The sequence below is a fragment of the Cuculus canorus genome, chromosome 5 (assembly GCF_017976375.1).
Source record: "Cuculus canorus isolate bCucCan1 chromosome 5, bCucCan1.pri, whole genome shotgun sequence".
Classification (NCBI taxonomy): domain Eukaryota; kingdom Metazoa; phylum Chordata; class Aves; order Cuculiformes; family Cuculidae; genus Cuculus; species Cuculus canorus.
In genome coordinates, this window is record NC_071405.1 from 68,563,040 (window position 1) to 68,588,240 (window position 25,201).

Here is a 25,201-nt window from a genome sequence, read left to right on the forward strand (position 1 = left end):
AAAGCTGGGGAGGAGCTCTGGATCAGGGAGTGCAAGGATGGGATGAGAGGGAACAGTTTTGAGCTGAAAGAGGGGAGACTGAGATGAGATCTTAGGGAGAAATGTTTTGCTGTTCAGGCGGGGAGGCCGTTGCCCAGAGCAGTGGTGGCTGCCCCATCCCTGGAGGGGTTCCAGGCCAGGTTGGATGGGGCTTGGAGCCCCTGATCCAGTGGGAGGTGTCCCTGCCCATGGCATGGGGTGGGACTGGATGGGCTTGGAGGTCTCCTCCCACCGAGACGATTCCCTGACTCTATGGCAAGCAACGGGCTGCCAAGGGGTCTGTGTTGTACGGAGCCCTGGGGGCCGCCATGTTGCACGGAACGCCGCGGAGTGCACTGTGTGTTGTGCGGAGCCCTGGGGGCCGCCATGCTGTGAGGCTACGGCTGCCGTAAAGCGCGGCGACGTTGTCGTGAGGAGGGCGGTTTGGCGCGCGGCGGTTGAGTTTGAAAGGGAAGCGACGTCGGGGGCGCAGCTCGGCCCCAGCCCTGCCCGGGAGGGCCCTGCCCGGGGACGCGGCGGGACAGCGGCGGGACTACCCGGTGACGTCGCGGGACGGCCCGGGGCAGTGGCTGGTGCTCGTGTTTGCGGCGGATCCTGCGGGTAAGGGCGGACAAAGGCGGGAGGGGATCAGAGGCTTCCCCGCTTCAGGCCGGGAGCCTGGAGGAGGGGGCGGGAAAGAGGAGTGAGGGACGCTGGGACCGGCCCTGAGGAGAGGTCACTGCGAGGGGATCTGGGGCAAACGTGAGGGGGATCTCCTGAGGAATTGAAGGGGCAGATGGATCCAGAGGGGTGTGAGGTGGATCCAGAAGGGAGGGGAATTTTCTCTCTGGTGACCAGTGACAGGACCCTAGGGAGTGGCAGGAAGATGCGCCAGGGGAGGATTAGGTTGCACAGTAGGAGAAGGGTTTTCCCCAAGAGGGTGGTGGAGCACTGGAACAGCTCCCAGGGAAGCAGCCGCGGTGTCAAGCCTGACAGTATTCCAGAAGCATTTGGTCAACGCCCTCAGAGCCACGGTGTGAGTCTTGGGGGTTTTCTGTGCAGGGACATGAGCTGGACTCAATGATCCTTGTGAGTCCCTTCCAAATCGGGACGTTCTGTGATTCTGCCCGGAGGGAAGGGGATGGCATCCAGAGGGACCTGGACAAGCTGAAGAAGTGGGCTTGTGAAAACTTCATGAGGTTCAACAAGGCCAAGTGCAAGGTTCTACACCTGGGTCAGGACAATGCTCACTGTGGATACAATTAGGAGATAAAGAGGTTGGGAGCAGCCCTGAGGAGAAGACTTAGGGTACTGGGGGATGAGAAACTCCATGTGAGCAGGCAGCATGCGCTCGCAGCCCAGAAACCACCCGTGTCCTGGGCTGCATCCAGAGCAGTGGGACCAGCAGGGAGGGAGGGGATCCTGCCCCTCTGCTCCGCTCTGGGAGACTCACCTGGAGCCTGGGTCGAGTTCTCAAGTCCTCAACATAAGAAGGATGTAGAAGTGTTGAAGCAAGTCCAGAGGAGGCCACGGAGATGACCTGAGGGCTGGAGCACCTCTGCTGTGAGAACAGGCTGAGAGTTGAGGTTGTTCAGCCTGGAGAACAGAAGGCTCTAGGCTGACCTTAGAGCAGCTTCATGTATGGAAAGGGGGCTGATAAAAGGGATGGGGAAAAAGTTTTTAGCAGGGCCTGTAGCAATAGGACAAGCAGTAATGGTTTTAAACTAGAAGAGGGGAGGTTGAGATGAGATCCTAGGAATAAATGTGACTCGAGAGGACTTGAGCGGCCTCTTGAAGTTCAGCGTGCTCCTGTTAATAGAGAAAGATGGAGAGAGAACTTGCAGCATTGAAGGTATTGTTGGGGTTGGATGCTGTTTCCTTACTGAGATCATTAATGGTTTTGGATTTCGGTGCTGTATTTTATAGGAGAAGCACCTCCTGCAGAAATGGAGAAGATTTATGCAGACCCTAATGTGGAAAAGTAAGTTGAAACCTTCAAAGAGTTTTATTGTGGTGTAAATGTTATCATTCGGAGGTAAAACTTTTTTTCATCCCTGCATGCTCTACAGTGTCTCTGGAATGAAATGTGCTCTCTATTGCACGGGAGGGCAATTGGCTGGGTTTTCTGAAGCTTAGATTTGGGGACTGGTGCTGGAGTAACTGATTGATTCCAAGCTAGCTTGTTTATTTAATTTCACATTGGTAAAAATAAGGGAGAAATCAGTTTATTTACCTTAAAACCAGCAGTGCTTTCAAGAAATAGGTCTTGGTTCAAGTGTACTCCCTAATACCTGTTTCCCTCTTTCCCCTGCAGTGACAACACAGAGCACATCAAAGGGAAGCGGCTCTCCTCTGTGAGTACCTTACAGCATTTCTCTAATGAGAACCCTGGGAGGGGAGGCTGTGAAGGGGAACTCATTTTGTGCTCATGGTGGAAGAGAAGCATTCCCAAAGCCCACAAAGACCCTGTTGGTTTGATACAATTGACTGAGGCATTGGTGGCTCTTAGAAACTCTCTCCAGCTGAGTAATCGGTTCTTGTAGTTGCAGCTGATCTTCTCAACTATTTTATTTCCTTTTAGATTTTAAAGGCTCCGCGAAATCCTCTGGATGATCTGGGAAACGGGAATGAGATGACGCAGGTAAGTCTAGTAAGGCCTTTCTTGACGATACTTTTAACATATTCAGTTTGCTCCCATGTTATTATTTTGAGGGCTCTGGCGTTTCATTTGGGTTTGTGTTCCATGAAAGCTGCGTTTATTGTATCTTATGGAATCAGAACAGTTCTTTGGATATCAAAGGGTCGTGTTCTTTGTTGCCAGGATAACAACGTAGAAAAACGTAGGAAGAACTCTCGCCGTGTCAGTTTTGCGAACACCATCAAGTAAGTGGGAGCTGAAGGGTGCGAATCTACATCCTTTAATTAAACTTTCAGTTAAGTTAGCATGAACTGCAGGGTGTGGTAAGAATCTGCCCCCCCTAAAATTGCCATTCACACACGTTTGTGAGTATTCAGCAAGGGCAGACTGCTGATTGTTATGTTGAGTTCATTCTGAGCGCTAAAGGAACCGTTGTTCATTTTCTTTTTTATCTACGTTAAAAAAGGGGTTTTGTTTCCCATTACATTTTTCAGTGATTTTCATGTTAAGTGTGACAATGACATCTTCCTGTTGGAAAATATGGTTGAGTTCAGCACGCTTCTGGCTCTCGATATCTCATTTCAGAGCAAACCACATGGAAAAGACTGAAATTAGGGCTGATTCTTGTTAACTCCTTTTTTAATTAGCTTCACGATTGATGTTCTCGTGCTTTTCAAAAACTCGGTTGTTCTGTTTTGTTTTTCCTTAGCTGCAGAGTCTTCCAGCGAGATCTTAAGAATAACAGGGCAGAAGAAGAAAGCACAGGTAAAACTCCTTTCTCTCCTGATAGGATCACAGACTGTCAACGACAAGATTTTAGCCTGAATTTAAAGCGTCAGGCCTGTCACTCACAGCTAAGGAACAACATGCTCACGGGCTGGCTGAAAACTTGTTTGTTACTGCTGATGTGGGCCTGGTCGCTCAGCAAAGGAATTATTCTTTTAGACAACATGCCCCTAGAACAGATTCTAGGGAATTTCGATCAAGAGGAGGCTGAGTAGGATGCCATAATCACTCTTAGAGGTGACCTAGAAAGGATCCTTCAGATCCTTACCTTGAAGATCAGCTCTTCAGGCTAATGCATTCCTAAGTACTTTGCTTCTCTGGGGTTTTGCCAGAAGGCACGACTAGAGTGAGAGCTTCAGAACATTGATTTCCATGCAGTTTGCTCTCATTTCTGGATGTTTTGATCCTGCGTCTCACATTGTAATCTCTGATGTTATTGCTCTTTTTAGGGTGCGCAGCAGATACAAGGAATGATGTCCTGCTTAATCAGTAAGTTTGGAAACAGTTCCCATGACTCCAGAGCTCTGTCCTGCAGATACCTTTCTTCATGTGGTGTGCAGCCATCAAAATATTGCTCCTCAAAGAAACACAGGATGCGTATTTAGTCTAGCTGTGTTGGTCACTCACAAAAAGATAGCGGTTCCTGAAATTTGAACCATTATGGCTTGAAACTGCCTTCTTCCAAAGCTGGCGGCAAGGGAATGGTTTCCAGGGGAGACCTACTGCTTTCCAGCCCTGACAGAGAAGGTCTTTACTATTTCTTACTATAACTTTGTCCCTCAGAGGCAGATAAAGTGTTGATCTGGCCTCACTGTTGTTGTCTAGATAAAACACGATGATGGGATTCTTAAAATTAAATTGAACTGGTAAGGAAAATAATAGATTTAGATAATTTCTGTGTGTGAAGGGAAATGTCTTGCATTTAAAATATCCAGCAAGGGAACAGCTTATGTACAACTGTGGTTAACTCCTGCTTTTAAATTATCAGCCCAGTACAGTAACACGTACAAACACATGTGTGCGCGCGCACACACACATATATATATATAAATGTAAAAATCAGTGGTCTACCTAAGGTTTCTTGATCTTGAAAACACAATCAAAAAAGCAGTGGAGAGCAGAAGGCATTAAAAGTTAGACAGAAACCCACATGAGCTGGGCATTGCATCCAGCTTTTTGTTTTACAGAGGAATGCTTTGGGGCGTTAGGAATGCAGCTTCGGTTCCCAGAGAAAGAAAGAACTAAAAGCGGACAGGCTGAGTTAAAAATAACAAATTAATCTTTTCTCATTATTAACTTGATGGGGAATTAAAATACTATCTGTGTGTTGAACGATGGCTTGTGGTGAGCTAAGGTGAAAGAATCTTGTGGGGAAATAAGATTGCAGCTGGAATTCAAATATATTGGAGAACTTTAAGCGGTGTCTGGTGTTGCTGCCTGGTCTGTATGAGCGATGCCACGAAATCCCCTGCCTCCTCAGTACATGGCTGAAGCTTTCTGTTTGAAATCTCTTAACAAACTGTTTACTTCACCCACCTTTTGTAGAAATGAAGACCCTGAAGCTGTTCCATGCGAGATCACTGGTGAGTTTGGAATTAGATTTAATAACAAAATGACTCTCTTTACTGAAAGCTATTCATTCTGTTTGAATAATTTAAAGACACTTAGAACAATCGCCCTGACCAAGACGGCCACTGCAGAAACAGGCATTCTCCCCTAAAGCTGTTTACAATCCCTGTATTGTAGAGGGATGGGTCGTTCTTCCACGTGCTGAAGGGAGTTCTGCAAATACATAATGGCTTTAAATTGGAATGGAGAAGATTTAGATTATGCATTAGGAAGAAATTCTTGACACTGAGGGTGGGGAGGCCCTGGCCCAGGTTGCCCAGAGCAGCCGTGGCTGCCCCATCCCTGAAGGGGTTCCAGGCCAGGTTGGATGGGGCTTGGAGCCCCTGATCCAGTGGGAGGTGTCCCTGTCCATGGCAGGGGGTGGAACTGTATGGGCTTGGAAGTCCCTTCTGATACAAACCATTCCATGATTCTACATTTCAGGATAGATTTGGTTTGCATTGTACTTACTCGGTCATATTTGTAAATGGAGCACCTGGATCTTCAGCTTGGTGCACAAAATAATAAGAAACTAGTGCAACAAATGGAGTGTTTCCTTTTCTTTTGACAGGGATGAACACTTTGCTTCATGCCCCCATCCAGGCAGTTTTGCAACAGACTGAGGTATGTGAATCCTTCTTTATTTTTTTGGTGCTGAAACTATCAGTGTCCCAAATATATTCCAGTAATTTGTGGAGAAAAGATGAGAAATATAACTCAGTTGCCTAAACTCAAATCTATTCTCATAAAATTCTTCATAGATTTGGAAGCATTTTTCTAATATGAAAGTTGTTATTCTGCAGTAGTCATAGAATCACAGAATTGTTTGGTTGGAAAAGACCTTGGAGAGTCCAACCATCCCTGTCCTCTGCTGACCTGGATCCCTGAGCACCTCATGTGCCTGGTTTTAAACCTCTCCGGGGCTGGGGACTCCACCACAGCTCTGGGCAGCCTCTGCCAGAGAACCCTTTCTGTGAAGAAATGTTTCCGGATATCCTATCTAAACCTGTCCTGGTGCAACTTGAGGCCGTTTCCTCTTGTCCTGTCACTTGGGAGAAGAGCCCAGTCCCCACCTCACCACAACCTCCTTTCTGGGAGCTGCAGAGAGCGATGAGGTAACCATCTAGGCAAACAGCTTCAGGTCCCTCACTGCTCCCAGAACCCCTGTTCTCCAGCCCCTTCCCTCAAAGCTCATTTCCAACCAAATGATTCTATGATTCTTTGTGTCATTGCTTATCCAGGAGTACTGAAATCAATAATTGCTTTATCAAATAAAAAAGATGAAAGGATAAGCTATACCTTAGGGCTGTGTTAGTTGATGTATGTTTTAGATAGACTAAACCGCTGTATTATTTGTTTGCCATATCAGTAACTGTAGTTTCTCCCCTTTGTCTGATTTTCAGTGGCACGACATGGACAACGCCACTCAGAGAACAAACAGGCATGACACCACCCTCATCTTCTCAGATGAAAACGAAATGGATATGACAGCCAGTCACACTGCCGTGATTGCACGCAACCAGGCCAGCAGCCAGGCCGACAACACCGAGAAGATAGATATCACATCATTTCTGACGGGGTTAAACTCTAACAGTGGAAAGGCAGAAATGGGCAAAGAATTTCATTTTTTCTCTGACCGCCCACACCCATCTTTGGAACAGAAGGAACATGCAACTACTGTCAAAAAAATAGATTTCAATGAATTTTTGATGAGCTTGAACTCAAATGAGAAGGCACCCATTCCTGCTGAGGGGCCTGAGAAGGAGAACGTGTTCTTTGACCCTTCACAAGTCACAGAAGACGTGGCACAATCGTCGGCACAATTTGTGTATTCCCATGAACCACTGGACACCTGCAATGTAACAAAAGTCTTCAGAGGGCACAACGATGGGATGGAAATGACAAAATGCCAGACGTCTGATGTTAAAGCGGTGTTTTCTGGTGTTTGTGATGTTCTGCCAGAGCATTTCCTGCATGCTGATGTTACCGAGGCGTTTGTAGATGACGGAATGGATATGACAGTAAGTCACACTGCAAAGATGTCTTTTCCCTTCTCTAGTGTTGGGAATCAAAGTCTCAACTTCAAAAAGAGTTTCCCAGCTGCAGAGTCGGATAAGTTGATATTAAAGACAGCACCTAATCAGCTCTTAACTGTTCAGCAAGACCCTCAGCTTTGTACAAACAAGAAACCAGTAACTGTTGAAGACAGACAGGATCTGACAGCAGTGCGGACTGTTAAACCGGAGGCTGGAGCAATGTCTACCATCCCGGGTTCTGTGCGTTCGGAGACCGTCTTCCGAGGTGATCAAACTGTCATGCTTTCTATGTGTGATGACATGGAAATCACTGGGAATTACACTGACATAATCCGTAATGACAGAACCAAAGAAATTAGCATTTCATGTCCTAAACCGTCTGAAAAGCCAGTTAATACAAACTCTTCACTAGCAGAAAACAGGCACCCAGCGCTTGGTGATGAGGATGTTACAAGGAGTCTGATGTCTTTAGATAATCAAGCGTCTGTGTCTTATAGAAATAGTGCTCTCAAAGCACCTTCGGGCTCAGATGAGCAAATGGAGAAGGTGACCCGTGATCACAGCGCTGCTGGGTTCGATTCGCGTACCAATGCTCCTAAGATGAGAGCTCAGCACAGAGCAGCCAACTCTCACCTTCTGTCTCTGCCAGGTGACAAGACACTAGTCTTCTCTGGAGAAGATATGGACTTGACCAAAACCTGGGTTGTCAAGTATGATGGGAAGGATGCTGAAAATGAATCTCCTCCTGGAGTGTTCACCTCCATCACCTGCAAACCTCATTTTCTTGACAACAGAGCTACATCACGCACTTTAAATGAACAGGAAGAGATGGAAATAACAAAATGCCATGCTGTTGTCATCGATGACCAAAGCAATGGGACGACTGCAAAACAAATGCACTGTAACACAATTCCAAGGAAGAACCAGAGCAAAGATGTCAGTGAAGATGCAAATTCTTTAGATATGGACAAGGAAAACCTTGAGGTGATTGGTATCAATGGGAATACTAAAAGCAGCCAGGCTAGAGAAATGAATGCTAAAGGTCTTGAGATGATGATGGTTGATCAAAAGCTTGGAAAAACAAACTTCCAGACAAGTGGTCCAAGTTCCGGCACAAAGAGTTTGTATGCATTGCCAGAGAAAAAGAGAGATGTCCCTGAGAGTACTGTCACTGTCACCCGCTCGTTTGTATCTCTGCAAAACCAAAAAGCTGTTGCATCTCAGCCGCTGGGAAAAAACTTTCCAAATACTTCCGTTTCCTGCACAAATGACAGAAGGGACAGGTTTGCAGATGATGAAAACGTGGACATAACCAGTACTCATCTGGTTGCCTTTGATGTTGCTCCTGTTGATGCGGTGCAAAAATACGAGAGTAAAGATCAAAATAAAGTGATATCCAAGCAGCTGCAAATCCAGACCTCCCAGTTTCCTGGTAGTTCTTGCGTAGACATCACGAGTCAGAGCACAGCAACAGAGTGTGGGGACTTGAAAATGAGCACAAAGCAGCAAACTCTTCCTCCTGGGGCTCCGAGTGGTTCACTTCTTTCCAGTAATGACCCTGCTCCCTCTGGGATGAAAGGAAAGCAACAACTTGGAATAAGTGCAGGTTGGCAAAGCGCTGACAGGCAAGAGGCAACCCACACTGTGAAGGCAGTACACAAGGTATTGACAACTCACATAGATTCTGAGGGGAATTTTTCAGTTGACAGAACAGTTTCTTCAGAAGAGGGGTTTCCAGATCCCCTCTCAGTTCATGGCCTGCGCTCCAGAGATGCCCAAGAGCTGTTGGCGGCCAATCTGTCAGAGCCACATAAGGGAAGTTCCCAATTGCCTCTGTTTTTAGAGAAGTCAGTTGTGTTTCCTTCTGGTGAAAACATGGACTTGACTAGAAGCTGTGGGGTAGTGGTTCCTGATCACAACATCAATCCTATTTTATCGGAGAGAAAAGCAGTTCCTGCATATCTGGTTCAAGGTGACAATAAAACAATGCCCCTAAAAACAGGGGTCGTAGTGATCACGAATAGTCAGGAGCAGCCTGCGTGTGACATGTCCTCCTTTGCTGCTGGCAAGAAAACATCTGGTTTAAAACATTTGCCTTTTGCAGATGAGAAAACGGTGGTGTTTTCAACAGATGCTGATATGGACATCACCAGGAGTCACACCGTGTCAGCCGACAACAAAATCATTCTGCAGCAGAGAGGTCCAAGCAATGATGTAGCCTCAGCATCTGGAGATAAAACTTGTGTCTTTACCCACAACAATGATATGGAAATAAGCAGAGTCAGTGCCGTCACACTTGATAAACCTATGGAGGAGGCTGGGTCTCAAAAGATGCTTAGCATCGCCAAAAAGACTGGAAGGAAGAGCTTGAGAGGACCATCAGGGGAAAGGACTGTATTATTTTCATTGAATGATGAGAATAATGACATGGAGATCACAGAGAGCCACACAGCCGCGATAGGCCATGAAATGGCCTTGCAAAGTGAGGGCGGGCTTCACTCTGTCCCAGATAACAAGGCTGGACAGCAGGCGCTGCCAAACAGTGAAATGACTGTGTTTGCTCTGGATGATATGGAAATCACCAAAACCCACAACACAGCTCCAGAAGGAAATTCCCTGCAAGGCAGGCAACCCAACCAGCCCGTTCCGTTCACCTCCACAATTCTGTTTACGAGTTACCAGGCTGACATGGAAATGACTGAGTCTCCCTCTCTGGATGAAAGTAATGAAGTCTTCCATGAGGGTGGATTAAACCAGGCTGAGCAGGTTGGACAGAAGGCTGGTTCCTGTAGCAGAACCATTGTTTTTCCTTTGGCTGAGAATATGGAGCTCACTAAAACTCACGCAGCTGCGTTGGGTGAGAAGACGGATGTGCAGGACAGAGGGGCCACTCCAGCCCTTCTTGTTGACAGAACCATTGTGTTCACCCACAACCAAGACGATATGGAAATAACTGCATCTCACACCACTGCTCTTAACAACAATGTGAATGGGTTTGAAAACCAAGAAGGGTCACATCAAAGCATTCGGCAACCAGACGTGCCTAGAGTGTTGTCTTCTTGCAGCAAGGAAATGGATTCCCTGCACACAAAAAAACTGAATGGAGAACATCACACAGAATCTGAGGATAAGCCCAGTGTTCCCTCTTCTGCTTCATCAGCCTCAGCATTTCCCAGTGAGAAAGGAGCTGTTGAGATCCACAGTGACACAACAGCAGATCCCATTTATTCTCTTCCACTTCCAGAAGAGAAGATGGATGTGCAGGCACCACAGGACCTTGACCTTCCTATGGATGATTCTGTCCCTGTAACCAGTCAGCAGGATCCAATACCTCCTGAAAACCTGCAATCCCAGAGAGTATCTTTCAAGCTGCTGAGTAATGAGCCTACAGATTGCAGTGAACAAGGCGGTGATGTGGAATCCTGCGTGTCGCTTGCCATCCAGCAACCGGATCCTTTGGCAGGTCCTCCAGATGCGCACGCTACTCGGAGAAATCAAATGCTGAAAGAGGATACCTCTGGATGCAAAGGCTTATCTACACATGGAGGTGTGGCTGGAGCCAGCCTTGGTCCAGTTCCCAGTGAGGGATTGAAGGAAACTGCGGGGCTGTTGGCTGCAGCAGAAACCCCTCCAAATGACCTGCAAATAAACTCGGAACCAAGCAAGCAGCTCTCAGCTGGTAAGAGCCCAAGAGATAAAACACACCCCACTCTCGCACCAGAATTATCAGGAATTTTAAACGTTTGTTCAAAACTGAAAAATATGAGAAGGAAATCTATAGTTCTCTCCATTTCTGAAACCGCTTTGTCTGACTCGGTGCCCAGTTCATCCACTCAGCCAGGAGACCCCTTGAGGTTGGGAACAAGCACTGCAAGTGAACCAAACAATGTATTTTATCCCAAAGAGCAGGAGGATGCGTGTCTCGAATCCAGAGCTGCTCATGTAGATGCAAATTTGGGTGTGGCACTGAGCGATAAATATCAAGGACTAAATGTCCCTCTAGGTATCTTCCAGCCAAAATTACCAAGCAGAAGAACTCCCTCTGTCTCTAGTGTACAGGACACACGTGACAAACCTTCAGACAAAGCTGAGGCAGCAGTTTCAGAAGTCGGTGTCAATGCTGCTGAGATGCCAGGTAACAAGAAGCCCCGTTGGCAGAATTTCAGCCCTTCTCAGTCCATAGCAGATGAATTTCTTCCCATCTGCCTAGAAGAAATGGATTCAAATGAATCAGTCAGCTCTGAATTCATCGAAAATGCTTGCAATGAGATAAGCAAACCCCACATCTCCCACAACGAGAAGAATCAATTGGAAGAGACGAAAGCTTGTAAAAACACAAAACGAGCTTTGGAACAAGAGGACAAGGTTCAAAGCCCAAAGAAGCTCAAGAGGGATGAAAACTTGGATGGAAAGGACCCTCGAGACTTGCAGGTGAGACCATCGCTCATAAGGACATAATCTAAATCTTCCCTCTTCTAGTTTAAAGCCATTCCCCCTCGTCCTCTCCCTGCCCTCCCTGATCCAGAGCCCCTCCCCAGCTATCCTGCAGCCCCTTTCAGTCCTGGAAGCTGCTCTAAGGTCTCCCCGCAGCCTTCTCTTCTCCAGGCTGAACAACCCCAGCTCTCAGCCTGTCCTCATGCAGGAGGTGCTCCAGCCCTCCCTCCCTGCTGGTCCCACTGCTCTGGATGCAGCCCAGGACATGGGTGGTTTCTGGGCTGGGAGCGCATGTTGCCGGGTCCTGTTGAGCTTCTCCCCCAGCACCCTCAAGTTTGTATCGGTAGAAACAACTTTGAATGTCAAGAAATAGCTACAACAAACCACTGACCGACTTCTTTTATTGTTTCATATAACTCTTAATATTGTTTCCAAACTCACTGATATTAGGTTGCTTTTGACGCTGTGTCCCAAAGCCAAGTAGAAGTTTGTGAAAGCGAAAATCCTCCAAACCTGTCAACTAAAAGCCCTGACTCCGCTCATGCCAGCACCAGCAGCTCCCTGGATTCTGTTAAGGTTGACACAGAATTAACAAGTAAGTTTTCCACTGTGGGAACGGTCTCAAGCGCTCTTGTTCGTTACGCTGAATCAAAGCCGAGCCCACCCATGGTTTGTGTTTCACATGGAAGAGGTTTGGAATGCCTGTTTCACAGCTTCCTACCCAATCAGTGCTTTTACCTTCTGACTGAGTCCGAGCTCTTCGAGGACAACTTGGATGGGAAGAAGGAGTAGAATTTAAGCAGGACTTTGTTTCCCGGGACAGGTTGGGCCAGTGCGGTCACAGAGCGGAGGCTCAGGTTGAACTCTGCTGGCCCAAGGCAGATTTAAGGTCGTTCCAGTTAGAATGAGTCTGCACGTCTCAGCGCCGTGCTCTTGGAAAAGACTCCTCACAGGGATGCTCTCTAAGCAGATTCTGTCTCCAGGTTTAATGAGCTCTTGCTAATTAGCTGATACCTAACAACGAGGCAGAAATCTGCCAGTCATCTAATAAGGAATATCTTCCCTGTCATTACAAAACCAATTCCAGTTATGGATGTGAAAGCACGTGCCTCATCCAGCAGAAGCTGAGCTCTTTCCTCTGAGTGCAGAACTGACCCTTGTGGCCTCAGAACTCAAATGCCATGGTTTTACCTCAAAAGCCACTGGCTCTTTGGTCTCAGTCTATGCAGATGCCCTCTGGGGAGTGGCTGGAATCTCCTGCTCAGTTTTATTATCTGTCAGTATGTTTGATATGGCTTTTCTCCCCTTAAGAAGTCATTTCATGACCACTCTGACACAGATTTTATTGTATTTTAAATTAGATTCTTAATCCAGTCCTCCTTATGTGTCCCATTGCTTCCTCAGTTCCTTCATTCAGCCCTGGAAATGCACGTAAAAATCAAACTACATTAAAACTGCTTTTTTTTCTGGAGGTGACAAGCTTAGGTTCATATTTCCATAAGAGTATTATTAACCTCAGTAATATCCCCTTCTTTTTGCCTAGTTCAGCCAAGCAGTCAACTCGAGTCTCAGCTCCTCACGGACAGCATCTGTGAAGACACCTTGCGGGAGGTGCGTAAGTGGCTAAACAATGCCAGCTTCTTCTCCTAACAGGAAAAATACCTGTGCGTGTGTACACAAGTAAGAGTTCTTGCGTGAAGAATGCACTAATCTGTACATTTTCCTCATCTTTACAGAAATTTCAGAGCGGCACTATCACTGTCGGAGAGTTTTTCACGCTTCTTCAAGTCCATGTTCCGATTCAGAAGCCCCGGCATAGCCATGTGCCAGCCAATGTGAGTGTCTGCCCTTTGATACGCATAATATCATTGACTTTAAATTAGATTCCTTTGTCTCTTTTTAATTTCCATCAGCTAACCGATCTGTATTCAGGGCTCTTAGATGCGTTCACCCAGAGCTTGGTTCCACCTTGACAAGCGTGTTAGATGCTGCATGCTTCCTCTCGCCTTGCTCACTCACCTCCAAGCCTGATTCTCTTTTTCCCTCAGTACTGAAAACCAGAATGGGTTTCAGTCTTTTCGTGAAACACTATCTCTTCAGAGTGATCTGCTCTTGTTGACTTTGAAATCTCTTCCGTTGTTTTTTGAAATGCTGAGCTCTCTTAGTTACTGCTCAGTTTATGCTTCCGATACACAGTTGTTCACACCGAGCTGTCTCTAAATATTCATCGGGCTTACAAAACCCTGGTACCATTCACTACTGACTCATCTCTGATAAAAACCAAATACCATCACTACCCCCTGACAGCTTTCTTGGAAGGGATGGAATTAACATCAGTTATTTACGTGCTCTGCTCTGTAGGCAGCTGGCTGAAATCCCCCAATCGTGTTTACTTGACGTGCTCAGACTTGTTAAAAATCAGGAACTTCGATTCCAAATCAAGCACGGCTGCCTTGTTTATTCCAGAGCACTCTTGTTCCCTGGGTAATGTACCATGTTTTTCAAGGCTTCATCTAAAAGGACATTAATCTCTTCCAATCATATCTAGGTTTTGAGATGTAGTGATGAATTCTATGCTCCGAAGGGAGGAAACATGAGTTGAAAAAGCGGGATGAGCTGCCTAAGGTTCTATGACTGACTTTTGTCAGAATCGAACCGGACAAGTCCATAGTGGAAACCAGCATCGAGGTATCTCAGGCTGCCTCTGTGAGGGTTTATTTGCCCCGATTTGCAGATATAAAGCATCTGGGCCCTTGTTTTCTGCACATGAACTGATAGGACTTACTGTCTTGGAAAAACACACTGCTTCTTTTCTTTTCCTTCATGCTCTCCCCTCTCTTTCCACAGGGTGGGATCAGTGCACCGCCAACACCAGAAGACCTCATTTACAGCCAGTACATTTATCGTCCCAAGCTGCGTATTTATGAGGAAGACTGCCAGGCCCTCTCTGAGAAGATAGAGGAGTAAGTGGGTTTTCAGTCACAGAGTGTATTAGTAAATCTAATTTTCAGCCCTGGTTGCATGTAAAGCGGCCTGGAGAAACTTAACACATTACATACGTGAACCGACAACGTGTGATATCGAGCCAGGAATGTGCGCTCCCAGCCCAGAAGCCACCTGTGTCCTGGACTGCATCCAGAGCAGTGGGACCAGCAGAGAGGGAGGGGATCCTGCCCCTATGCTCCGCTCTGGGAGACCCACCTGGAGCCTATGTCCAGCTCTGGAGTCCTCAGCACAGGGAGGACACGGAGCTGTTGGAGCGAGGGCAGAGGAGGCCACGGAGACGATCTGAGGGCTGGATCAGCTCCTGTCCGAGGCCAGGCTGGGAGAGTTGGGGCTGTTCAGCCTGGAGAAGGGAAAGCTATGGGGAGACCTTACAACAACTTCCAGGGCTGGAAGGGGCTCCAGGAAAGCTGGGGAGGAGCTTTTTACAAGGGTCTGTAGTGAAAGGATGAGGGAAATGGCTTTAAATTGGAAAGGGGAAGATTTAGATTAGACATTAGGAAGAAATTCTTCACGATGAGGTGTCCCTGCCCATGGCAGGGGGTGGAACTGAAAGGACTTTGAGGCCCCTTCCAAGCCAACCCATTCCATGATTTAATGATATGGGGAAAATAAGAAATGACAGTTAATCCACTTTCTGCTGGTCGTTGGCTCATTACAGATTTAGACAGTGTTAGACCAGCTCCTAGGGGAGGAGTGATGGATTTGGACATAATTCAAGGTTGATTTTCCTCAGGTAATTAATCTTAGAGGGTTTCAGCTGCATGTCAGAAGAGAGAGTAAAACATTTCAAATTGAATCAGAAATTATGAAATATAGAATCATAACAGGTTGCTGTCTGTTTGTTCCAATTTTCCAGAGTTTATTAGATTGAAATACAGGTATCGTCGTTTATTTTCTTGTCCAAAGGCCACTTCTATCTGACTCGTTGTGCCTCTTACAATTTATTTCTGTGCAAAATGAAGTTTTATGGCAAAATTCAGAATCAGCAGTGAGATTTCCCCAGCCTCATTAGCACAGCTTTCAATTTCTTTAGCTCTCCAGCTCCCCACCTCTTGTCCAAGGGTCTCTCCAAGATGTCATACCCAGCTAAACAGAGAGATTTCCATTTCCTTGTTTTAATTAGAAAAGAGGAATGAATTGTGTATGTGCCAATGTGCTTCTTCACACGCTCATCACAGTTGCAACAAGACTTATAACCTTTTCTTTTTTCCCCATTTCAGGTTAAAAGAGTACACAACTATCCAGGACCAGCTCCTGGTGAATGTGAACAGGAGTTTGTGGGAAGTGATGCGGACCTGCTCTGATGAAGAGGTAATAAGGCGTGGAAAGATAATGTTTCGTACATAACAAAGCAGTAAGGTTAATTTATGTATTCAAATATAATAAACCAGAATGGACACAGAATAACAGTAGGAAGATAGGTGATACACAGCAAAATATCTTCTGAATGGAAAACTGCTATGAGAGCTTCCAACACGTCAGAAGAATGCAAGGGTATTTCCCCTTTAAAATGTATCAAAGGGAAAGTCCTGCGTTCAGTTCTGGAGTCCTCAGCACAGGGAGGACATGGAGCTGTTGCAGTGGGTCCAGAGGAGATGATCCGAGAGCTGGAGCACCTCCCATATGAGGCCAAGCTGAGAGAGTTGGGATTGTTCACCGTGGAGAAAAGAAGGCTGCAGGGAGCCCTTGGAGCAGGTTCCAATGCTGATAGGGGCTCCAGGAAAGCTGGGGATGGGCTCTGGATCAGAGAAGGCAGGGATGGGACGAGGAGGAATGAATTTGATCTGCAAGAGGGGAGATTGAGATGATATCTTAGGGAGAACTGTTTTGCTGTTCAGGTGGGGAGGCCCTGGCCCAGGTTGCCCAGAGCAGTGGTGGCTGCCCCATCCCTGGAGGGGTTCCAGGCCAGGTTGGATGGGGCTCGGAGCCCCTGATCCAGTGGGAGGTGTCCCTGCCCATGGCAGGGGGTGGGACTGGGTGGGCTCTGCAGTCCTTTCTAACGCAAACACTTCTCAGACGAGTGGGGTGAGAGATGTCTGATGTGCTTCATGAAGGTGCTTTGAGTAAAGTCTTGCTGTGTCTTTGCAAAGAAAACCAATTAATTTAGGAGGCGACTGTGCTTGAATCAACAGGGATTGTCCAGGTTTAAAACTGATCGGATTTGCAGGTGTGGTGTAACACTGCTGCTAGGGAATGGGATGCTGGGAGGAGCAGAGAAGGGAGAAAGAGGCAGAAGAGTTGATGGATGGACCAGTCTTTTGTTGCATATTCCCATTCACTTCCTATTCTGTCTTTTCCATTCGTTGCAGCTCAAGAATTTTGGAGTAGAACTGAACAAAATGAAATCCTATTTCACCAAGGAGAGCAAGATCTTGGCGCACAATGAAAAGGCAACGTTGTACAGCAAATTGCTGCAGAGCGCACAGGTAACGTGCCACCAGGCTGCAGAGGTAAAAAAGGAACCTCTACCATATTTCATCTGTCTTCGCCTGTCAAGGGTAGGAGCAATTATTGTGTGAAGCGTGCATTTGCTCCAAAGTTTCCTTCCTATAAAAGTAGTTTCCTTTTATTTATACGCAAATATAAACCACATTGAGACATTGACTTTCTTGCACTTACACTGTAGGAACCTTAGAATCCTGGAATAGTTTGGGTTGGAAGGGACCCAAAGCCCATCCAGTCCCACCCCATGGCAGGGACACCTCCCACTGGATCAGGGGCTCCAAGCCCCCTTCAACCTGGCCTTGGACACCTCCAGGGATGGGGCAGACACCACTGAATGAATTTATTTCCGTGTCTTCTCTCATCCCTTCGTCAGAAAAGTGATTAGGAAGATGCTTTGTTCAGTATTTAGTACTTTCTCCCACGCCGCTACTGCCTCAATGTTTGTCAGGCTGCCTCTTCATTCAGTGATGGGTTATATCCACCTCTTTAGTTTCTTGGCAAGCAAAGACCCTCGTGGTGGGCCCAGCAGACAATTCAGCTTCTTAAAACGTGTCATTGACTTGAGTACAATTTTCTCATCGCAGGAACAACATGAAAAGCTGAAGTCCAGAATGGAGAAGCTGGATGAATTGATCGAGGAGGCAGAGAGTTGCCTGGCTGCTCTGGAGTCAGGTATGTGTTTCCAAAGCGGTGACCTAAATGCTTTCATTTGTGTCTGCAAACCTGTCTTGTGGGAATCACTTTAACATCACGTGAAGAGTAGGAGCATATCTGCACCAAAATCATGGAATCATGGAATGGTTTGGGTGGGAAGGGACCTTAAAGCCCACCTAGTCCCACCCCCTGCCATGGGCAGGAACACCTCCCACTGGATCAGGGGCTCCAAGCCCCATCCAACCTGGCCTTGAACCCCTCCAGGGATGGGGCAGCCGCCACTGCTCTGGGCAACCTGGGCCAGGGCCTCCCCACCTGAGCCATAACAAATTTCTTCTGTAGCCTATGAACATGGAACTAAGCTGGGTAAATCTAGTGATAACGGCATAGTGCTGGCAGCACGCAGCTCACAACAGCTGCAAAACCTGCCAGCCAGCCTGCAGGCAGGCGAACCTGAGCTTTGTGCTCCAGGTCTGTACTATTTCAGCATCCTAACTTGGTGCTTTAAAACTCGTGCTGCTGTAGGGGTGTTGGTTGACAGTGACTGAACATGAGCCAGCAGTGTGCCCAGGGGGCCAAGAAGGCCAATGGCATCTTGGCTTGGATCAGAAACAGCGTGATCAGCAGGGCCAGGGAGGGGATTCTCGCCCTGGACTTAGCACTGGTGAGGCCGCACCTTGAATCCTGTATTCAGTTCTGGGCCCCTCACCACAAGAAGGATGTTGATGCTCTGGAGTGTCCAGAGAAGAGCAACAAAGCTGGTGAGGAGGCTGGAGAACAAGTCTTACGAGGAGTGGCTGAGGGACCTGGGGTTGTTTAGCCTTGAGAAGAGGAGGCTGAGGGGAGACCTTATTGCTCTCTACAACTACCTGAAAAGGGGTTGTGGAGAGGAGGGAGCTGAGCTCTTCTCCCAAGTGACAGAGGACAGGACAAGGGGGAATGGCCTGAAGCTCCACCAGGGGAGGGTCAGGCTGGACATCAGAAAAAAAATTTTCACAGAAAGGGTCACCGGGCACTGGCAGAGGTTGCCCACCTGGTGACAGGTGGATGAGATGCTCAGGGACATGGTTTAGTGGTTGAGGGGAATGCTTGGACTCAATGATGCTGGAGGTCTTTTCCAACCTAGTGATTCTGTTATTCTGTAATCAGTGATTGGCATTGCTGCATCACAATGCTCTGGGTATTTTCACTTCTTCCAACTGCGTTTCCTTCCAGTGCTGTAAGTAGAAATCAAATCATAGAATCATAGACTTGTTAAGGTTGGAAAAGCCGTCTCGGCTCATCCAGTCCAACCGTCAGCCCAACCCCTTTATGCTGACTAAACCATGTCCCATAGTGCCACATCCAGACGTTTTGAACCCCTCCAGGGACAGTGATTCCACCACTGCCCTGAGCAACCTCTTCCAAATTGCCCAGCAGTAGTTTTGAAACAATGCAATAAAAGGCGTTTCCTTCTTGTCTGTTAGTTTTTGAGGTTTTTCGTAGATGCTTTTCCAGCTTTTTGTATGTTTTTTAGTTCAATTTATAATACTAAGACTTACAGAACCCACAGGCAAATGAAATAGGATCTCAGCGTTGACTCTGGGCGTTCTGCAGGCCTGATTCTTCTTTCCCACAGATTCCGACGACTGGGAAGCAGACTGCAGTGCTGGAATGACTGAAGGGAAAAACCTGAAGAAAGGTAACAGCAGCGGCCGAATGCACTTTGGAGTTGTCTTTTAAATTCTGGGGAGGGCGGTACTCAACCGCCACCCTGATTTATTAACTGTGATGTGGATGCGAACACTGTGCCTTTCATTTCCACATTGGATGTAGCTAATGACATACATGTTAAATTATGAAAAGGACTGCTTTTCCTTGGCAAAATGGGGTTTAGAACTCCGTACAGTGTGACTTGAAGAGTGTGTGCTGGCTATCGTATTCAGCACTTTAATTGTTCAATATTTACCAGCCTTTTCTGACCACGTATCTGTATCCAGGCAGGAGGAACAGCCATCAACCTGAGACCTTTCATATTGCTAAGAGCAGTGAATGTGCAGCAGGTTAGGGCTTGCTTTGCTCTTTTCTCTCATCACTTCTTTCCTTTTCTCTCAGAATTGAAAATCCTCGAAGCCGAAGAAGAGGAACTCCAAAGGTGAGGGGTCAGAGAGGATCTGCATACCTTAAACAACACGCGTTCATTCTGGTTTTGGAGGGTTGGTGGTGCTTTAACCAGTGTGCTTCATTCCATGGGGTTGGTTTGTCTTTGCAGAGAGCTGTTGGATCTGGAGACTCAGAATGAGCAAATGCTTGCTGAGATGGACCAGCTAAGGGAGGAAGAAAAAAGATACCGGGACCTCTTGGAGAGCTATAAGTAAGGAAAAGACTCAGGTTTTATTTTTACCAGCTACTTCTGGGGCATTCGTATGTAACTGTTTCTGCGGTTGGTTTTCCTTGTTTGATTTGGGAAGCTTTTGGATGCCCATCTCTTCGCAGATAAGCAATAAAGCCTTGGTGAGCTTCCGTGTGTGATGCACTGCTGTTCTGTCAACAACTTTGCAGTGACACTGCGTTCAGTCTTTTTAAATCCAACTCTCCTCAATTCCAAAATGAATGATTTATGTGAAATGAGTAGTTTTATGCTTGCATTCCCAACAGATTCTTACATTCTATTGGGAAGTGGAAATTGCTTTGGTAATTATATGGTAATATCTGTGTATACACTCAAGCCCCTGCTCTTTGTCCTTCAGGTAGCTGTGTTGGTTGGAATTTAGGGTGATGGTGTCTTTTTTTCCCCTTTTTAGCTTCACCGAGTGGGAGATCATAGAATGGAGCGAACAGCAGGCAGTCTTCACTTTTCTTTACGACTCAATTGAACTCACAGTTGTGTTTGGACCTCCAATAGGTAAAAGCGCACAGCTGGTAGCTATCCTTTTTCTGAACTTGAAAGGTGAAATAGTTACCTGATAGACATCTAAAGTGTCTGCTAGAAGGAAACAGAAACCATACTATAGTGGGAGCCTGTGAGCTGAGAGGCACTTCTGGATGTGTTTATCGGTGCTATCTATGAATAATCAGAAAAGAACGTAATCATAGAATCATATAACATCCTGAGCTGGAAGAGACTCAGAAGGATCACTGAGTCCAGCTCCTGTCCCTGCACAGGACACCCCAACACTCACACTGGGGGGCTGTTTGGCCAAACGCTTCTGGAATGTTGTCAGGCTTGGCACCGCAACCGCTTCCCTGGGAGCTGTTCCAGTGCTTCACCACCCTCTGGGGGAAGGGCCTTCTCCTAATGTCCAACGTAATCCTCCCCTGTCATCTTCCTGCCATTCCCTGGGGTCCAGAGAAAATAGCTCAGCACCAGCTCCTCCTCCCTGTGTGAGGGAGCACTAAACTGCAATGAAATCTCCACTCAGTCTCCTCTTCTCCAGGCTGAACAGACCAAGTGGATTCATCCACTCCTCCTATGGCTTCCCCTCTAAACCCCTGACCAACTTTGTGGTCTCCTCTGGACACTCCCTTTCTGGAAAGGAAGAGCTGTGACTCCAGAACTAATATGGAAATAACTACTGTCTATTTTTTATTCCTTTTCCTTCCCAGACGGTGACACTTTTGGTGAAGATCCTTCCAGAAATATAGTTAGCCTGAGCTTTGAATCCCTCTTGGATGGTAAGGTTTTACCAGTGGCTTCAAAGTAGCTGCCCTGATGTTCTTGGGAAGATTTCTGTAGATTTGGGCTTTATCTGCTCATGCTTTAGCTTCTAAAAACTTTCTGGCAATGTGTTTTCCTTTTGTGTTACAGAGGAAGAAGCTCCACCCTCCTCCTGTTTGGTCCAAAGACTCATCTTCCAGTTTATTGAAAGTCAGGGGTGCTGGCAGGAGAAGTGTCCCATGCTGCAGTACCTGCCCCAGGTAAGGGAGGCTCTGGGAGGAAATTTAATCTCTTCTGTCACAGAGAGTGGGGCTTATACTGAGAGGAAAGCATCTGAATGGATGCTTCATCGATGCAAACAAAAATCTGTCTCAGGTGCGAGGGGTGGTACCTGTTCCTGAAGGCAAGAGGCCTAAACCCCATGGTTTCCTCTTTGTTTGCTGTGTTAACATCTGAGGGATTTCTTAAAATACCATTTTTCCTGCTAGTAGAGATTAAGAGAATAGAGCTGCATACCCCTCTGCTGCCTAACGAATTCCTGCTGTGGATCACCAAGCCAGGCTTGGTGTTCCTGCGTCCGTGTACGCCTGTCAGCAGAGGGGAAGGGAGAAATTAGGGCAAAGAATGTGCATCTGTTATGCTTGTACAGTTTCATTTCCACATCCAACCTGAGAGAGCAGTTAAACTACTCGAGTTTTGTGTACTTTCTAAAATAAACTGCATTTTTAAGCGTGGCACAGTTTACCAGCCTGAGGGCCCGGGTGATTGCTTTCTGCTTGCCCACTTAGGTTCTTCACGACGTCTCCTTGGTGGTGAGCCATTGCAGGACCCTGGGAGAGGAGATTGAATTTCTGGAGAGATGGGGTGGAAAATTTAACCTTCTGAAAACGGATATCGATGACACCAAGTGAGTAACTCAGGTGGAGTCCAAGCCCTCAGAAAGTGTCACTGCATAATGAGGAACAAAACAATACAATATTGTCAGTCAAGTTTGCTTGAAATTTAGATTTTATGCAACAATTTTAACAACAATCTTAATTTATTTTAATGCAATTGCACTCTAATACCCAGAGGTATTGAAATTAAACTGCTCTTGGGTTCAGCCACCTTCCATACTATGACATTAACTCTCCTTCCTCGCTGTTCCCATTTACTTGTCTGACTTAAAACTTGAGGCCGGAATGCAGCAAAGCAAAGGAAGCAGAGCCCAGAGCTCACCTGCAGCTTTGTGCTTCATTGCTTTTAATCTTCTGTTTGCTTCAGCCAAGCAGAATCACTGAAAGATGAATGCACTTCAACCTTAGTTTATTTTTTTCAGTTTTCATTTTCCCATACAACTTCCCAATTTTGTGGTGTGTCCCGGTGGAACAAGATAAATACTTCAGCTTGGGATTATAGAATCGTTCAGTTGGGAAAGACCTTTGAGATCAAGCCCAACTGTCCCTGTCCACTACTGAATGAGATCCTTGAGCAACCTGGCTTTTAAACCCCTCCAGGGATAGGGACTCCACCACCGCCCTGGGCAGCCTCTGCCAGGGCCTGAAAACACTTTCTGTGAAGTATTTTGTCCTGATATCCAATCTGAATCTTCCCTGGTGTAATTTGAGGTCATTTCCTTTCATCCCATCCCTTGTTACTTGGGAGAAGAGCCCAGCACCCACCTCACCACAACCTCCTTTCCGGGAGCTGCAGAGAGTGATGAGGCCCTTCCCCAGCTCCATTCCCTTCTCCTGCTACCGATGGGTTCTTAACGAAGCAGTGCACGTTGCCACAGACAAGAGCCATGTGCTGAAATTTGGCCTGATTTAAATAGGATTGGATTCATGAAATAATCTTAGAATTCTGGAATTGGAATCAGTCCTACTTGGAACTCCAGAACACTTGAGCTACCTGGGAATATTTTGTGTTGACTAGAAAACAGAGTTTTGATTTTTACTTTATATTTTCCCCTAAAAGAGGTTCTTTTACCCTTATTTCTGAAGTTCTACATACTGGAACCCTTTAAAAGTTACTATTGCATCAATTACAGTGCTTGTTTTCACTCTGGACACTGATTTGAGGCAGCAGTGATACATTAGAATGTTTTATGTTCACTTTTGTGTTTATTTCCCTTGCAGGGTGAAGCTTTTGTTCTCCTCCTCCACGGTGTTTGCAAAGTTCGAGGTGACGCTGTCCCTCTCTGCCAGCTACCCATCTGCCTCGCTGCCTTTTGCTGTCCAGAAACGGATTGGGAATATTGGGTGAGTGAAACAGAAAGAATCACTCCATACAACTTCAGTTTCCAAGTTGGGGATGGGGAATTGGCTGCTCCGCATCCTCTCAAATACACGTGTGGTAATTCTGCCTTTCCCAGGGAGGAGGAGGTCTCTGCTGTGCTCGCCGATGTTCCGACTGGGCACCACTACCTGCGAAGAATAGTCAGCTCAATCCATCAGACCCTGCTGCAGGATCCCCGATGATCCACTGGATCCACCTGCAGGACCAAAGAAATCGCATCGGATGTTATTTGAGTTTAGTCTTGCGAGAATTCAAGCTGTTTCTCACCAGAAAGGGAAAGCCGTTGGCTCCTCGGTGACCTTGTCCAAGAACTGGTTGCTATCCAGGATGTTTGGCCACAAGCAGAGGGCTCTGAAGAGGAGGAGGAGGAGGAGTATCTTAGGTCTTATCCTTCTAATCTGCCTCTTGTCGTCTTCCAGTCACCAGTGGTCTTGGCCTCCTTATCTTTCCTGGTATGGATATTCTGATGTAGCATGTTGATTTTGTTTGGGGTTGATTCACAGAGCTCTTGTTTAAAACGAGAAGCACTTCCTACGTTAACGTGGCTGGAATTTGCTTTCGCTCTCCTCACTTCTCTACATCATGGCGTTAGAACAGATCACATCACGTTTGATTTTTATCTGTTCCCTGGAACCCTCCCAATTCACGCAAACTTACAATCCTGCTTCCAATTAACCGAACACCCTGCCATAATTAACCAGGTGAGAAGCCAGCAATACTTTTCTTCCAAAGATGAGAATCCCTGTTCCGTAGACTCCACAGTGTGATGGACTCCAGGTCATCGGGTTCTGTCTGGGATCCTCTCCAACCAGCCTGTTCTGACATTCAGTGCCTTTGTCCCGTACGATCCCTTTCTCAGTTCCAGCACATTGTTTGAGGTTGTGATGCGTTAGGACTTTAGTGAGGAGGCCAAGCTGTTTAGCTCTAGGAGGTGTCTGTGGTGTTGGCGCGGCCTGGGAGGCGTTTGTAAATGTCCTGTACATTCGTAGACCGAGCTGACCCAACTCGAGGTCACATGCAGGTGTGTCCACCATCTCTCGTCTCTCCCTCCCATAGGCAGAGGCAAATCTTTGATCTCTGTAAAATATGTTGAGTTTTAATAGGTTTTTGTGTGTTTGTGTTTATATTTTTTTGTCTTTTTACACATTTTCCTTCTGTTTGGAAGGTGGACATTCATTAAACATTTGAATTATTGGTGTTCTTCACACTGCTCTGTTTAAACTCAGAACTAGGAGTCTTCCTGCTGCTGTTGCAATTACTTTGTTAGCTCTTTGTGAGGGCTTGCAATTTGAACTTGTAGTTTTTCTCCTCGTGTCAGCTTTCCATGGCCCAGCTTCCGCTTTTTTAATGAGGAAACAGCATCTAAAATGCAAATCATAGAAATATAGAATGGGTTGGGTTGGGAAGGACCTTGAATCCCACCCAGTCCCACCCCCTGCCATAGGCAGGGACACCTCCCACTGGATCAGGGGCTCCAAGCTCCATCCAACCTGGCATTGAACACCTCTGGAGTGTTCCATCTATCACTTGGCTATTCAATCTGGATTCATTTCAGTTTCCAAAGGCCATTCTGACCAGCAGAGTGAAGACTGAAGGGAGTTTTTACTGGTTTATTATCATGCTCTGGACAGTGAATCAACGGAGCAGCTGAAACAAAGCAAA

General features: G+C 46.7%; 1 protein-coding gene across 1 annotated transcript; it reads left to right on the forward strand.

Annotated features, from left to right (window-relative positions):
- The first annotated feature begins 220 nt into the window (after positions 1 to 220).
- KNL1 (kinetochore scaffold 1) lies at positions 221 to 24,683 on the forward strand. Its single transcript, XM_054068722.1, has 26 exons — positions 221 to 639; positions 1,945 to 1,999; positions 2,333 to 2,372; positions 2,600 to 2,659; positions 2,840 to 2,901; positions 3,366 to 3,421; positions 3,892 to 3,931; positions 4,988 to 5,025; positions 5,622 to 5,674; positions 6,454 to 11,517; positions 11,971 to 12,115; positions 13,064 to 13,131; positions 13,257 to 13,355; positions 14,368 to 14,483; positions 15,747 to 15,837; positions 16,836 to 16,952; positions 17,556 to 17,643; positions 19,244 to 19,306; positions 19,720 to 19,759; positions 19,877 to 19,978; positions 20,409 to 20,509; positions 21,211 to 21,279; positions 21,413 to 21,522; positions 22,051 to 22,169; positions 23,380 to 23,502; positions 23,616 to 24,683. The coding sequence occupies exons 2-26, from the start codon at positions 1,965 to 1,967 to the stop codon at positions 23,719 to 23,721; spliced, it is 7,005 nt and encodes a 2,334-aa protein (XP_053924697.1). The 5' UTR covers positions 221 to 639; positions 1,945 to 1,964; the 3' UTR covers positions 23,722 to 24,683.
- Positions 24,684 to 25,201: the final 518 nt, after the last annotated feature.

Bases quoted from the DNA above. Each gene is read 5' to 3' on its own strand.
- KNL1 (XM_054068722.1), top strand. From the start codon at position 1,965: ATGGAGAAGATTTATGCAGACCCTAATGTGGAAAA. The intron at 2,373-2,599 runs GTGAGTACCTTA...ATTTCCTTTTAG, and splicing joins AAGGGAAGCGGCTCTCCTCT to ATTTTAAAGGCTCCGCGAAA. The intron at 3,932-4,987 runs GTAAGTTTGGAA...CACCTTTTGTAG, and splicing joins AATGATGTCCTGCTTAATCA to AAATGAAGACCCTGAAGCTG.